This window comes from Natrix helvetica (assembly GCF_964273705.1).
Source record: "Natrix helvetica genome assembly, chromosome: 1".
In the NCBI taxonomy this organism is placed as follows: domain Eukaryota; kingdom Metazoa; phylum Chordata; class Lepidosauria; order Squamata; family Natricidae; genus Natrix; species Natrix helvetica.
Window position 1 is genome coordinate 120,060,530 of NC_138548.1, and position 16,797 is coordinate 120,077,326.

General features: G+C 39.4%; 1 protein-coding gene across 1 annotated transcript in view; it reads left to right on the forward strand.

Annotated features, from left to right (window-relative positions):
• The window catches only part of VWCE (von Willebrand factor C and EGF domains), a 30,503-nt gene extending 13,706 nt beyond the window's left edge, over nucleotides 1-16,797 (forward strand). Inside the window, exons 12-20 of the mRNA XM_081969191.1 lie at nucleotides 906-991; nucleotides 3,110-3,227; nucleotides 6,948-7,033; nucleotides 11,304-11,400; nucleotides 12,034-12,116; nucleotides 13,174-13,264; nucleotides 13,881-13,963; nucleotides 14,799-14,904; nucleotides 15,819-16,797. Coding sequence (XP_081825317.1) covers nucleotides 906-991; nucleotides 3,110-3,227; nucleotides 6,948-7,033; nucleotides 11,304-11,400; nucleotides 12,034-12,116; nucleotides 13,174-13,264; nucleotides 13,881-13,963; nucleotides 14,799-14,904; nucleotides 15,819-16,555 — 1,487 coding nt within the window. The 3' untranslated portion in view covers nucleotides 16,556-16,797. The remainder of the gene's footprint in view (nucleotides 1-905; nucleotides 992-3,109; nucleotides 3,228-6,947; nucleotides 7,034-11,303; nucleotides 11,401-12,033; nucleotides 12,117-13,173; nucleotides 13,265-13,880; nucleotides 13,964-14,798; nucleotides 14,905-15,818) is intronic.

Sequence of the window (16,797 nt, forward strand, 5' to 3'; positions counted from 1 at the left end):
TGGAAATGGTGGGAAGTCATTCTTTAAAAGATTTTATCCCAACAAGTAAGATATCCTATGAGTATATCTAGGATTCACAGTATAAAGACTTTTGAATGCTTGAGTGCTTCCCTCTATAAGTGAATTTGGGGAGAGGGTCAAAAAAGTGATAAATAAATAAAACAATAAATAATGGAAATGTCAAGTAAATATAATTATTTAGAGTACAACAGTCCTTGAAATATTGAAATGTCCTCCTCACATGCAAATTGGGAATAAGTGATTATGTCATGATTTTATTATGATAACGGTGGGTAATAACCTGCACATAGAAAGTAAGTACACCAAAAAAGTATAAGATCAGAAGTTTGTTCCTAGTATCTAATATTCTAAGTGGAAGGAACCTGAGTAAAAGAACATTTAGTTATAAAAGTAGAGTGTTGTATGCAGCGTGAACTCTGCTGCATGTTGTAAGGAAAGCAAAAATTTTCTACAAATCTACTGACCAGGAGGGCAATAAATGAAAAGGGCCTACATCAAAATTCTATGTTTTTTCCAATTTTAAATATTTCCAAGGCAATTTACTACATTTAGCTGAAGTGAGGATTAGAGCAATGAATGGAACCTTTTAAGAAGCATGGAATAAGTAAATGAAAGATCTTTTTCTGTTGTGAGAATTTCAAGCAAGGATGCCAAATAAATGAAAATTAAAATCCATGTGTCTGTGCAGCATGACAAGACATGGTGGTATAAATTGACATCATAAGAGCTATTGGCACAAGATCATTACAACTGTACATTTTAAAATGTGATTCTATAGATTAATTGGCCCCTTATCTGGTCACCAATGCCTCTCTTTTCTCTGGAAAGATCACCTGTGCTGTAAATCTTCTATAGCAGGATTGACCTGTTGCTTTCCTCTGTAGCAGAATGTCATTTCCGTGGGCAAATATACACAGAAGGGACCGAGTTCAACCCAGATGGTGATAACTGTACCATCTGTGTGTGCAGGGTATGTGTTTTATCCACCTTTACTCATCTACCTTTTAAAAAAAATATTGAAATTTATTGTATGATAAATACATAAAGACGTAGATAATTAAGGGACTAAGGAAGGAAAAAGAAAAAGGAAGAAGGTGCAAGATAAGAGGGAAAGAAACAAAAACAGTGACTTCCAATCTTTTTCAGTGCAGTAAAATATAAAATACCTCAATTTTTTACTTAATATGTTCAGTAAATACTAGCCATTTCTGTAACAATAGTATAATCTAATCATCAAAAGCCAGGATCAATTTTTTTCCTGTTTGAAAGTCCACAAGTGGTTTCAGGTAGAAATAAAACTATATACATTATTTCCTTTTATTAAAACAGTTAATTTTGTCATCTCTCCGTCAATTTTTCCATTCATTCTTCCAATGTGGGAATTGACGTATCTTTCCATTATTGTGCATATAAAATTCTCACTTCAGTCAACATATATAATAACAAAGTTCCAATTGTTTTTCAAGCTCTTTGTCCAATAGTCCTAAAAGGAAAACTTATCATTTCCATTTTGTATTTTTGTAAAGAATCTTCTGAATTAAAATATAAAACTGCCCCCAATATTTCTTTCTTTATCTTAAGTCCATCAAAGATTATAAAAATCTTCTTTACAATTATATTTCCAACAATATTTCAGACACCTCTATACATCTTTTACAAGTTTCTCAGGCATATTATCTCAGAGGATGTTCAAGTTAATTTTCTTTCACTTAGTATACAGTGTCTCTCTTGATTTCTCTCTCTCTCTTTTTCTTACATACACACAAATACACACTGTTATAGGCTTACATTTCTCTCTCTCCCAATGAAAAGCATATGATGAGATATAAACATTGGCAGCAGCTTAAGTCTGTTAAAACATCATTTTAACTTAAGAAATCATGCATTTCAATTATTTAGAAGGATGACTTTGATCTTTTCTTTCTGGTTATCCTTAAACCCTTGTAATTTTTCTCATCTGTTCAAGGAGAAACATTTTTTCTGCTTCACTGCAGAAACTTGAAACTATTACATGAGTTTTATTAGTATTCTAGAACTATATGTCAACTGTGAAATTGGCTAAATGAGGCCTCCGAAGGGAAATCCTAATAGCCCTTGAATGCTCTGTGGTAAAGAAAGGACCAGGTAGAAAATGTTGAAGCATTTTTTTTTAATCATGCCACATCTTTCTTTGGTCATAGCACTGAAATCAGTGACAAATTAAAAATACAAAAACAAACAAACAAATAAATACAATCAAACTCAGTTTAAAAATATATAACATGTACAATCAAATGAGACAACTCCTAGAGCATATTTCTGGAGGTAGTTTATCCTTTTTCTAAATATGGAGTTATTTGGACTAAGAATACTGTCATGTGGGAATGCGTTCTACAAATAATATCCCTTGTACATAACTGGAGTAGTCCTGAATGGTATTAAGAATGATGGTGCACAAATAAGACAAATAATAAATACCCTGTTTCCACAAAAATAAGACCTCCCTGGATATTAAGCCCAATCAGGCTTTTGAGCGCATGCACTAAAATAATCCCTCCCCCCAAAATAAGCTCTCCCTGAAAATATTGCAACACAGCAGCAGCCATGAGGTGACCATGCTCACTGCCTCCTGTACCTCAAAAATAATAAGACCTCCCCAAGGCCTTATTATAAGGCCAAGTGCTTATTTCGGGGGTCAAAAGAAGACCCTGTCTTATTTTCGGTGAAACACGGTAGATGGCACCCTATTTTCATCCAGCTACTGCCAACAGCAGATTGCTAACTAATGTGGCTATGGAATTTTATATTCTAGTTCAGGGGTGTCAAACTCATGGCCCATGGGCCAGATGCATCACACATGGCCACTCTCATGGCCGGTTTAGCAAAGGGGGAAAAAGTCGCGATACCTTGTGTGACGATGTGAGTTTGACATCCCTGTTCTAGTTGGAAGCCAGATTGAAACCAATCCAGAAAATCACTAGAGAAACTGCATAGCTCGAGAGATTTCCCTAATTTAAAAAGGGAAATGTCTCTGTTAAAAAGAAATTGTGGACATCTATCTTGATGACTTCCTCTCTGTGTCCTTTTCATTAATAATGTCCTTCTTCAGCAAGGTGAAGTGGAGTGCTCCTTCATTCCATGCCCCACCCCAGGATGTTCCCGTGAGGACTGGCTGTTGGCTCCAGGACAGTGCTGCTTCACCTGCCGAAAGACTGCACTCATGACAGGTGAGACCCCTGCAGCCAGCATGCAAGAACATATACATCTATGATGCAAAGATTCATGGAATAATGGAATATCATGTATATATTTTAGGGAATTATGTATTAATGTGTATTAATGTAATACTATTAATGTAATAATAATGTATACAAAATTTATGTTGCTAGTTGAAAAATTTGTTAAGTGAGTTTTTATGACTTTTCTTGCCACATTTGTTAAGTGAAACACTGCAGTTGGTAAATTAGTAACATGGTTGTTAAGTGAATCTGTCTTCCCTATTGACTTTGCTTGTCAAAAGGTCACAAAAGGGGATCATATGACTCCAGGACACTGCAACCGTCGTAAATATGAGTCAATTGTCAAATTGAATGAAATTATCATTCATAAGTCACTTTTGTCAGTGTTGTTGTAACTTCGAATGCTCACTAAGCGAACTATTGGAAGACTACCTGTACTTAATTAATATACGTTAAGATATTAACGCAATGTTAAATTATATACCAGAGCTTTGGAATTTGATTTTTTATTGTGATTGCGTCGAGGATTGAGGGAGCCAAACAAAATAATTATACAGTATCAAGAAACTGGAAAAGTGATATTATTCCAGATGCCAAAAAATGGTTGTCAGAAATGTGTATCTATGTGTTTTAGAAAAAGCAATATTTTCTACTAATCAAAGGATGCAGCACAGCAGTATATTTTTCTGATGGGAGAGATTTTGTGATATCTTACAATAATATCTTCTATTGTTTACACTGTAGTAGTGAACTCATTGATCAACTAGTACTGTGTTTTTCGCCCTATAAGACGCACTTTTTAACTCCAAAAAAGAGGGTGAAAATCTGGGTGCGTCTTATAGGCCGAATGTAGCCACCTGGGCAGTGGTGGGTTTCTGCTGGTTGGTCAATGAACCCGGGAGCCCCGCCCCTGTCACTCACTCGCAAGTCCTTGGCGTTTTTTTGCATCGGGGCTTGCTGCAAGAGAGAGGGAGCAAAGACCTTTTCCGGATTGGTGGTGGTGGAGGTGCGGGCCCGTACTCACTAAAGCAAGTCCGGGGAAGTCCTTTGCGCCAGCTGGAAAAGGTCTTCACTTCCCCCCCCCTTGCAGCATGCCCCGATGCAAAAAATGGCGAGATCTCTTCTCAGAAATGTCTTCTCGGGCTGGCCGGATCTCTCTCCAGATCTTGCGGCTTTTTCAGGGTTTTCTTTTTAAAAAACACCTGTCCGAACTATCTTGAAAACCTGCAATGTTGCTTTGGGATGGGGCAGGCGCCAGCATTTGCCCCTGCCGCCCTCCCTGGGCACCTGCAGCCTTGGAGCCTGCAGCTTTAAAACAAGCCTTTGCACAGCTGCCCGTCTTTCCCCTCCGAAAGCAACCTCGCAGGTTTTCAAGATCGTCTGCAGAGGCGTTTGGCGTGAACTCCTCTCCTGTTCCTTCTTCTGCGGGGGGGGGGGGGGGCTGCCTTGCTTTGACAGCCACCTCGTTTCCAATTGGGGGGTGGGGGAGAAATCCTCTGCATGGATCCCCCCAATTGGAAGGAGGAGGCTCCAAGGCTGCAGGTGCCCAGGGAGGGCGGGGGGAGAGATCCCCCTCACATTCTGTCTGTCTGTCTCTCACTCTCCCTCCTTCCCTCCCTCTCTCTCTATCTCTCTGTGTTTCTCTCTCCTCCCTTCCTCTCTGTCTGTCACTCTGTGTGTATATGTGTGTCTGTCTGTCTGTCTGTCTGTCACTCACTCAATCACTCACTCTGTGTGTGTGTGTGTGTCTCTCTGTGTGTGTGTGTCTCTGTCTGTCTGTCCCTCTCTCCGTCCCAACTGGAGAACAACCTTTTCTGTCCCCTTACCAGCCCATCCGGGAAGATGAGGAACGTGAGGGGGATCGCCCCCCCGTGGATGGGCTCCGAACCAGCGGAGCCTCGTCCTTCTTTTTAAGCAGGCAGCTATCAGAGAGAAGAAGGCAGCGCGGCTTGTGCAGCAGCCGAAGATCGCCTGCTTAAAGATCGCCTGCTTAAAGATCGCCTGCTTAAAAAGAAGGATGAGGCTCCGCTAGTTCGGAGGCGATCTTTAAGCAGGCGATCTTTAAGCAGGCGATCTTTAAGCAGGCGATCTTCGGCTGCTGCACAAGCCGTGCTGCCTTCTTCTCTCTGATAGCTGCCTGCTTAAAAAGAAGGACGAGGCTCTGCTGGTTCGGAGCCCATCCGCGGGGGGGGGGGGATCCCCCTCGCGTTCCTCATCTTCCCGGATGGGCTGGTAAGGGGACAGAAAAGGTTGTTCTCCAGTTGGGACGGAGAGAGGGACAGACAGACAGACAGACACACACACACAGAGACACACACACACACACAGAGTGAGTGATTGAGTGAGTGACAGACAGACAGACACACACACACACACATATACACACAGAGTGACAGACAGAGAGGAAGGGAGGAGAGAGAAACACAGAGAGATAGAGAGAGAGGGAGGGAGGGAGAGTGAGAGACAGACAGACACACACATACAGAGTGACAGATGGAGGAGGGAGGAGAGAGAGAGACAGAGATACAGAGACAGACAGACACACAGAAAGAATGACAGAGAGAGACAGAGAGGGGGGGAGGGAGAGAGAGACAAAGAGCTACACACAGAGAGAGAGACAGACAGACAGACACACAGAGAAACAGAAAGAGAGAGAAAGAGAAAGAAAGGCAGAAAAAATGAAAAAAGAAAAGAAAAAAAAAAGAAAGTGGGAGAGAGAGATGAAAGAAACAAACAAAGAAAGAAAACTTATGACCACAATTGAGCCCAAAATTGAGTGGCAATTGAGCCCCAAAATCTTTTTTTCCTAGATTTTCCTCCTTTAAAATTGGGTGTGTCTTATATTCCGGAGCGTCTTATAGGGCGAAAAATATGGTAATTACTGATAAATGTAATATATAAAATACATATTTGTCCTTCTTAGTTTCCTTTAATTTACATTTTTAATTTTTAAGCTTTTTTGTAAGATATATTAAATTTTAAAAAGTAGTCCATAAACCAGAAGGCAGACTGACCTGACAGTTTTTCTCTAGATGAAAGGGGATTAAAACACAGAATAATTTTCAAACATCTAGTATACTTTTTCTTTATCTGGTTAGTTTTCACAATGCAAACTTTATCCCTACTCCATATGGTCCAAAATTGCTTTAACAAGAGCATCCTATTCTCTTTCTCCTCCCTTAAGGACAGAGTAGCATCACCAACATCCACACCCATGCATTCAATACCTGCCCAAAATGATAAGATACACACAGCAAACAAGCATCAATGCATTTGCAAATATAAAGTCAAAATAAAATTAGTAGACCATATAATCTTGGCTTCTGATCTCCTAAGGAAAGCATTCTTTGGAATCAGTCATTCAGAAGTGGCCCTGCCTCAGGAAGATTCCTTTATAGCTCTGGCTCAACCAGAGCCAGTATAAAAGAAGGCAAGTAGAAAAACATTGGATCATAATCCCTAGAAGCCTCTCTAGGAGTTCTAGCAATTTTTTTTACACTGCATTACTTTCTTCGTGGTTTAGGACCCAGATAATACATCAAACCAAGTATCAAACTACCCATCCATGCAGGTCTTGATTCTCTTTTACAAGATGGACATTTTGATGTAAATTGCTGATAATTTTTCTCCTAGCAAGCATGCTGGTAATAGAGAGCCTTTTATCTTTTCTGGGATGTTTCTTTTCATCGTTTCTCTTTTCTGGACCAGGTTGCTTTATCGATGACAATGGAATTGAATTTCCAGTGGGACAACTCTGGTCGCCGGGTGATCCCTGTGAGTTATGCATCTGCCAGGTGAATGATAACCTGCTCTATTTCACTTAGTTTTAACCTTCCAGTCTTCTATCGCATGATATTTTACTATTATTATCATCATCATCATCAGATTTTTATGCTGTCTTTGCTATAGTAGCTCTTAACATTCCTCTGCGAAGACTCAGGTGGATACTTTAAGGAATGTTGCTCAAACTCCAGTTGTGTTTGCCTGTGCATTCTAGGACACATTGGCAGAGTCAGATAATTATATTAAATGCAGTCCTCCAGTATCTTGGTTGGGCAAAAAAGTATGCTGGTGTATATTGTGTTGCCTTCTTTGACAATCCATAGTCTGCTTCAATAATGAGGCTGCCATTTTACTGCTGTACAAGTTAAGGAAAGTGAAAGGAAACCACTTGGCTTAATTTCTCCTCACACCAAGTGCTCCTGTCAGTGGGGAAAAACAATTACCATACACTATTGACAGAACCAGGAATTCACAGCTCCCAGAGTCCATTGCTTCCTGGCTGAAATTGATCTTCTGCATAGCCCTGGTACTAATAAAGGAAAATATTTGTAGCTTAGGCGACATGTGGGGTCCTTGGTGCTCTCTGAGCATGCTTTCTTTTCTTGCAGATATTTCATTACCCAAACTAGGTAACATCATCAGTGCTAACGAAATATCTGCAAGAAAACAAGCAAGCTCAGAGAGCACCAAAGACCACTCACATAGCACTGGTCTAGGATTAACCCACCTTTTTAAAAAAAGCATTAGTCTATTGCTCTTTTTTGTTTTTTGTCAAAAAAAATTGCATGCATAGCCTTATGGAGGCTTATAGAGTGCTACTGAGGGCTGGGTCTGTGTGTGCAAAAAACCCGCCCGTTTTTTGCTCATTTCTGCCCTCCCCAGCCCCCAAGAGCTCTCTGAAAGTCTCCATAAGGGTATGCACGGCCATTTTGGTGAAGGGGCGGGGCTTCAGGAGGCAAAAAATGCTATATTTAATGTATAAGACGCACCCAGATTTTCAACCTCTTTTTTGAGGAAAAAAGGTGTGTCTTATACTCTGAAAAATACGGTACCTTTTCTATGCATTGAATGATGGCTTAACCTCCTGACAATATAAAATTGTACATTTTTAGAATTTTTCAGAAGGAGGAGTGGCACTGGTACTCTATAGGTTTTGGCATCTTTGGCCAGATAGATTGGTGCATATTCACATTTTAAGTCATTAGATTCGCACTCAACACTCTTGCAGTTCCTTTCTTGTCCTTGTCTCTTCACTGCTTGCAATCTCCTGGTCCAGTAGTAATTTCTCAGTTTCCCCAGCATTCCAGATCTACCTGCTCATTTGTTATGATGTTCCCCTAGGCTTTATTGGGTAGAAGCAGTGGTGGAATTCAGCCAGTTCGCACCACTTCGGGAGAACTGGTTGTTAACTTTCTGAACAGTTTGGCAAAGTGGTTGTTGGAAGAAATCATTAGGGCAGAGAACCGGTTGACAACCTTCTGCCATTTCACATAGCGTGTCATTTGGTTACAAAATTTTGTGCATCCTTTCCATGGTCACCACTTATAATTATATATCAAATCACAAATTGTTCAATAGATAAACATAAGTACCTTATTATATATTAATTCTTCAACTATAATTATTATTCCTTAATTTTAAATAGAATATTCTAAATATTGAATTCATGCATATAACATCATTCCATTACATCATTCTAATCTGTTTAACAATGCTAAACCCTTATAGTATTGCATATATCATTCTATTATTCTTAAAAATATAAAAAATTCTTCACTATTTTCCGTTACTATGATTTTTTATCTAACCATTGATAAAACAAATCCCAAACCTTATAAAATTGTTCATCTTCTTCTTCTCTAATTTCAAATGTCAATTTACTCATTTCTGCACATTCCATTATTTTTTGGATAATTTCCTCCTGCGTTGGTATTTTCTCATTTTTCCAATTTTTTGCAAATACAATTCTAGCTGCTTTTAAAACATTTACAATCAAATATTTCAAATCTTTAGACGCACCAAGGTTTTGAAGATCATTTTTTTAAAAGTAGGTAGATAGATAGAGGGATAGAGAGGGAGAGAAATAGAGAGAAATCCAGTAGACAGGTAGGGAGAGAGAGAGTTAGATAGGTAGGTAGATAAAGGGAGAGAGAGAGAGAGAGAGAAAAAGAGAGAAATACAGTAGGTAAGGAAGAGAGAGAGAGAGTGCAGATAGGTAGGTAGATAGAGGGATAGAGAGAGAAATAAAAAAAGAGAGAAATACAGTAGGTTGGTAGGGAGAGAGAGTAGGTAGGTAGGTAGGTAGATAGAGGGATAGAGAGGGAGAGAAATAGAGAGAAATCCAGTAGACAGGTAGGGAGAGAGAGAGTTAGATAGGTAGGTAGATAAAGGGAGAGAGAGAGAGAGAGAGAGAAAAAAAGAGAGAAATACAGTAGGTAAGGAAGAGAGAGAGAGAGTGTAGATAGGTAGGTAGATAGAGGGATAGAGAGAGAAATAAAAAAAGAGAGAAATACAGTAGGTTGGTAGGGAGAGAGAGTAGGTAGGTAGGTAGGTAGATAGAGGGATAGAGAGAGAGAGAAATACAGTAGATAGGTAGGGAGAGAGAGTGTAGGTAGGTAGATAGGTAGATAGAGGGATAGAGAGAGAGAGAGAAATACAGTAGATAGGTAGGGAAAGAGAGAGAGAGTTGGTAGGTAGGTAGATAGAGGGATAGAGAGAGAGAGCGAAAAATACTTTAGGTAGGTAGGGAGTGTGTGTGTGTGTAGGTAGGTAGGGGGATAGAGAGAGAGATAGAAAGAGAGAAATACAGTAGGTAGGTAGGGAGAGAGAGTGTGTGTGTGTGTATGTAGGTAGGTAGATAGAGGGATAGAGAGAGAGAAATAGAGAGAGAGAGAAATACAGTAGGTAGGGAGAGAGTAGGTAGGTAGGTAGGTAGATAGAGGGAGAGAAAGAGAGAGAGAGAGAGAGGGAAGGTAGGTAGATGTTTCCAGGGGTATTTATCCATGTGCTGGAGAAGGAAATCACTGACAATCTACATCACCTAATACTTTGTTTCTGCTGGTACAGCACTTGATCAATGTAATTCTCATCAATCAGTTAAAGAGCTTTTCAAAAGGGAAAAAAAAAGTTTTTGCTCTCTGCAAATCTCCCAAAAATGGCCCGTTTTTCGCAAAAACAAGCCTGTTTTTTTTAAAGGCATGAATAGCCTTTTTTGGAGGAGGGGGGGGCTTGCAGAGTGCTCCTGGGGGCGTGGGGGGCCAAAAACGGGCCTCTTTTTTGTCAAAAAAATTTGCATGAATAGCCTTATGGAGACTTATAGAGCTGCTGGGGGCTGGGGTGTGTGTGCAAAAAATTGCCTGGTTTTTGCTCATTTCTGCCCTCCCCAGCCCCCAGGAGCTCTCTGAAAGTCTCCATAAGGGTATGCACGGCCATTTTGGTGAATGGGCGGGGTTTCGGGAGGCAAAAAATGCTATATTTAATGTATAAGACGCACCCAGATTTTCAACCTCTTTTTTAAGGAAAAAAGGTGTGTCTTATACTCTGAAAAATACGGTACCTTTTCTATGCATTGAATGATGGCTTAACCTCCTGACAATATAAAATTGTACATTTTTAGAATTTTTCAGAAGGAGGAGTGGCACTGGTACTCTATAGGTTTTGGCATCTTTGGCCAGATAGATTGGTGCATATTCACATTTTAAGTCATTAGATTCGCACTCAACACTCTTGCAGTTCCTTTCTTGTCCTTGTCTCTTCACTGCTTGCAATCTCCTGGTCCAGTAGTAATTTCTCAGTTTCCCCAGCATTCCAGATCTACCTGCTCATTTGCTATGATGTTCCCCTAGGCTTTATTGGGTAGAAGCAGTGGTGGAATTCAGCCAGTTCTCACCACTTACTGGTTGTTAACTTTCTGAACACTTTGGGAACTGGTTGTTGGAAGAAATCATTAGGGCAGAGAACCAGTTGTTAAATTATTTGAATCCCACCACTGGATAACACCTTCTCTGTTATTACACTGATGCCTCAAACTAGCCATCTCTGGGCTAATTCTGATTGCAGAGTGCAGGCAGAACTCCAGTGAGGCTCTAGTCTAGGATATGAACGCTAGGGTTGTAATCAACTCTCCCAAGATGATACCATCTAACATTCACCATTGGGGGGTAAAATATCAGAAGACCTCTAGAACCTAATAGAAGGGATGGAGGCAATGGAGGGTCTGTCTGCCTACAACAGACCAGCAATTTGTGCTGTGGCTTTCTGTGAAATTCTTTTCTGTTACAGGCAGATGGTTCAGTGAGCTGTAAGAGGACAGATTGCTTGGAGATGTGTCCTCATCCAATCCGAATCCCTGGACAGTGCTGTCCAGATTGCTCAGCAGGTAAAATCTTTTCAGAAAGCTGTTTTCTTCTCAGGGAAACCAAATATTTCCTTTGACCATCCGCATTGTAAGGAACATGAATACAGCTGTTTTGAAAACCAATGCATACATAATTTTAAAGATTTTATATCAAAATTGTACAGAAAATGCAGACAGCGGACATACTGTTTAGTTCTGCCTCTTGCCTCTGCCTTTTACTTTTAAAGTAGACAGAATATTGTTCTGTTCATGTATAAATGTGAGAAACCTATCTCAAATGAACATTCCTGTTTTTAAAAAAATAAAAATAAAAAAATACATTAAAAATGTATCCTGGTACTCATTATGAGAAGACAGTATGTATAGGCAAAGGCATCGTAAGCCGAGCAAATAATTTCTAAAACTATTGCTTTTTGTAGTAGATTTTTTTCAATAAATACTTAACAGCAGCAGTTTACTGTCTATGTTACACTTGAGTACTTTCAAATAAACATTTCCTAAGATTTTCATCAAAAGGCAATTATTTTGTTCCCCTATCCCAAACAAGCATCATCCATATGATGTCTACCTGTCTTATGCTTTCTTGAAATCTTTTATATAGGCCACCTGGTTCAAGCTGACCAAGTAAATATTTTTTCTCTTTCACAACAAAAGGTTGTACCTATGCAGGGAAGATCTTCTATAACAATCAAACCTTCCCCTCTGTCTTGGACCCATGTCTAAGTTGCATTTGTTTGGTGAGTCCTCTACTTCTCTTACCCCAGGCTGAAAAAATGTGAAACCCTGGTAATTCTGAGCAAGCAAGAGTCGTGAGCGAGTAGATGTTTACATACATTTTCTAAACAAACAAACAAACAGTCCATCACATTCTTTGGTTAAGAGTCCACTTCCCAAGAAGGAATCAGAATAGCATATCTACTCCACTCTCCCATAACCTTTCAGAGAGATGGAAATGTAAATTATGTCATGCATTTATGCATGGGGTTTTGCATGATTTCATGTAATAACGTCAGTGGTGGGCTGCTGCGTGGTCATGCGGGTTTGGGTGAACCCTTAGCTTTGATCATTGGCAGGATCTGCCCACCCGCATTTGTGCTAAGCTATCCATTTATAACTAACTTTCTGGCTCATTTCCTCTGCTCTCGCTGGCCAACTGAGTTTCGCCCCACCCCTGCTTTACTCACCAGAGCTGCCTGAGTTGATTACCTGCTTCTTTGAAGCTTTGAACTCCCAAAGGAGCGTGTGCTCACTCACAACCAGCAAACCGCTTCTGAACGCAAGTGCAGCCCACCTCTGAATAACATCCCAGGGTATCCCAAGAGAGCAGGGACATTCAAAACTGAATAAGACTAAAAAAGGAAGAATTAACCCCCTGATATTTCTTACTGAAATAATAGGACTTGAGTCAACCCAAGAAGGAATAATTTGAAAATTGCTCATAATGTTCCATTTGCACTTTTCTCCTATACTTAAACACAACTCTCTTGAATTTTCCTGACTCTTGAAACAAATCTTCTTGATATTTTTGTGTAACATTATTTTGTAATACTACAAAAAGTATACCCCTGACTACAACTATTACTAAGGAGCTATTGGGAGGAGGGGAAGGGAAAGAAATAGAAATAAGGGAGGGGAGAAAATCTAAAAAAATGTGTTAGGAGATGAAGATTTTAAATTGCAGTATAATAATATTGCTTTGCCATTGATATAGATTTGTGTGTGTGTATGTGCATATTTGTCTGCATGTGTGTGTACATGTACAACTCTATGTATGTCTGTGCATGGACCTTATAGCTGGGCTCTGTAGCCTGTTCTCCTGTGGACTGCGTCGTATCCTGTACCTACCCTTTCCATCCAGAAGGCGAGTGCTGTCCAATTTGTCATGGTAAGCATCACAGCAATGTGGCTTTTCTAAAAGACTATTCCAAATGTAATATATATACTACTAATTGCGCTTTTTGCTATTGCTTTTCAGGAGAATTTGTGTCTTGGTTTGCATTTGAAACCCAATTATTGACTATAGTTATTTTGCTACTAAGATGAAAATAAAGAAACATGATGGAGAAAATAAATGACCTTATTTTAGCATTGTGGCATCCGGCTTCTCCCCAATGTACATAAGTTGCAGGAGAAAATTTAATAGAAATGTCCCTTCTTTTTTACTAGTAAAAGGCACTAAAAAGCCAGAATAATGCTTTTAAACCAATTTTTGTTGGAATGGCACAGGAATTGAAATTTTTGGCCAGTCCAGAAGTAAGCAAGCCAATGTTTGAGGAAAAAAATATTTTTAAAAAGTGAGCAAAGTACTGCAATTCTTTTTTTTTTTAGTGTGTTGTTCTTTTACAAAACTATATCACAAGTTTTGTTTTCTGTGTACTGATGAAGAGTGTTGCATAATTTGTGGGTTTCACCTTTTCATCCAGTGCAATTTATTTAAAACAGGTCTGTAGATAGTATGTTCACTGTGGGATCTGAATATCTTATGCATTCTTTTTCTGTAGACTGCAATTACAGGGGAAGAAAAGTAATCAATGGACACAACTTTGTTCCTGAAGATGAACCCTGTGATTATTGTACCTGCCAGGTGAGATGTCAAGGTTTTGGAGAAGAGAGACTTCATTCCTTTACCTCTGTTGTTTCCTTTGAAATCTTAAATAGACCTCAGCTAAGATGTGGTTGATAATCTGTCAGACTCCACTGACAGTATTATATGTCAATCATTTCTTCTTTGAGTTCTCATAAACTCCTACATCTTCCACCAGTTACCATGTCTCCTGTCAGCCTCTTTCTTGATTACCTCTGATTTTTCTAGCTGTGTGTGTATTTCCTCTCATAACTTTTGCTTTTCCATTATGTATCCAATACAATTGCTTTAATTTCTACTGAATAGTCTACAGGGTAGGTAGCAGAAACTGCAGTCTCTAAACAAACATTTATTCATAGTAAACACAGCAAATAATTGAATGAACCTATAGTAGGCCCAAAGAAAAAGAACAAAACAAATGTGATCAGTAGCAGTAGAAATCCCACTAAGCAACAACCCTATCTGCTTCTGTCCTAAAAACAACAGAGATCCTGTCTTTGAACAATATAATTGTAAGTCTTCCCACAACACAAAACAGCTTCATTATTAGTGCTTCCAGCGATCAGTTTGGTATTACTTTTCCCAGTATTACAATCCATGATATTGAGCATGATATCTCAAGAGCATAATTTCTTCTTTGTTCAGCCTTTTTGATGACCCAGAATTCACAGTCATGTACCACAAAGAGAGCAAACAGTATTCAAGCTCCCAACTATGGCATGCAATAATAGAAATACTAGAAAAATATTATAGGACAGAAGGCAATGGATTTACCTGCTGCAATCAGTGATTTCTTGCTGGGTTTGAACACTTCTTTTATTTTCTCTCCCTTCAGCTTGGGGAGGTGAGCTGTGAGAGGAAGACTTGTCCAAAAGCTTGTCCAGAGTCCTTTGGTCCTCTGACTCATTGCTGCCTGGACTGCCAAAATAATGAAGTTATGGGTAAGTATTTTTTGTCACATCTGTCTGAAGAATCTATTGCTCTTTGTTCCATCCTCTCAGATCTACAAGAAGGATGCAACAATTTGGGAGCAGAAGAAAGTGTGTGAAATTATACTACCTCTTTTAAGGAAATATAAAAATATTCTATGCATAGAACTGTTTACAGAAGCTGCATTAAGTTTGTCATGCAAAACACAATTGTCTGGGATGGTCATGGAGGTCAGAACAGAGGAGACATTGTATTTGCAATTATAGGATATTTGAGAGCCTGTGGTGGATTCTGATGAACAAATTCTGAAAAAGTCTGCCTTCCATGTTCTTCTATTAATTCTGCTGCTCTATCTATAGCAGGACTACTAGCTTCTGTAACAGCTTTGTTCCTTATACCATCCGTCTTGTAAACTCACAGGATTCTTTTTATTTGTATATGTATACATCCAAACTACACTGCGGTGTTTCCCTGTGTTTTATATATGTGTGTGTGTATGTGGCTATATGCATAATGGTTGCTTTTGAAAGCTGAAAGCAATGGAATTTTATTTTAATGTAGCTGATTAGTGTGCATTTGAAGTGACAAAGTTCTATTCTATTCTATTCTATTCTATTCTATTCTATTCTATAGGTTTCTTAACATACTCAAAGCTGCAGAATGTGTTACAATGTACTTTCTAGGTCCCCCAGTCATGCTCGGTTCAAGCTGTATGAAAAAGTCCTTTGTTCATAAGTGATTGCGTTCTCTTTTGTGATCCAGCAGGAAGGGGCAGTATTTGCACATGTTTGTATATGCTCATGCACAGCTAAGTTCACTATGGATTGAGATTTGTACAGTCTAGAATACAGGTAATAAGTAATACACCTGCCACAATGCTTCAGATCAATTAATATTCAATCTAATTTGCTTTTTTCCACGTCAGATGATTTGGCTTCCCTGGAGAATAGACTTGCCAACCCTGTCTTGGAAGATGGAGCAGCAGAGAGACCCTTGCAAACTCTTCAAAGAGGTCCCATGGCTCTGATGTCTGACAGCTCTACCCCTAACATTGCCTCACTTACTCCAGATGATCCTCTTGAAGCAAGTAATGCAAATGATCAGGAGACTGTACTTACGAACCCAATTGCACTAGGAAATGTTGGACTCCACCAAAGCAGACCAGGAGAGGCCACTAGGTTGCATCTCAATGAACCATCAAGTATCATCCCTCCTTCTTGGCTAGGCCACTCTGCGATTCCTCAAATAAAGCCAGAGTCCACTGTATCACTTCTAAATAATCCAGAGAGCTTTGGGGATCCTCCTAGGAAATCAACTGGGTCCTCCATGACTCATTCCAGTCTGTCCTCTCTTTATTCAAGAACAAGCAGAACCACTCCTTCTATATCTCCCCCTACAGCTCATATTTCCAATCCATCCACTCCAGCTAACCTCAAAAACTCCATAACTGCCTTATTTCAGGGTTCAAACACCCACAACCTTCCTTTGCAACCTCTGGCTGAAACATTTTCTTCTTCGGCCAGCTCTAATCTAGATTCTCTTCAAGAGCTTCCTAGCAGCCCAACCCACTTCACATATTTTTCTTTGGGCCAGCAAAATGCGGGGAACAGTTCTAAATTAAACTCTACTGATGATAATAGCCTCACTGACATATCTCCATAGATTGGAGAATAAGAGGAACATAATTATTATGAATAAGAGGAACATAACCACTTTAATCTCATAAAAACAAGAGCATCTGCCTATGTGGGTGCTGTTTGCAGGATTTCTCACTATGTATTCATGGAAATAATCTCCATTATAATTTCTGCTTTCTTAGAAAGCAGATCCTCTTATTGGGGATATCACTTCAGCTCTTGATTGTATTGAGGTTCTTACTTAACTAATGCTCCATTGGACCTAGA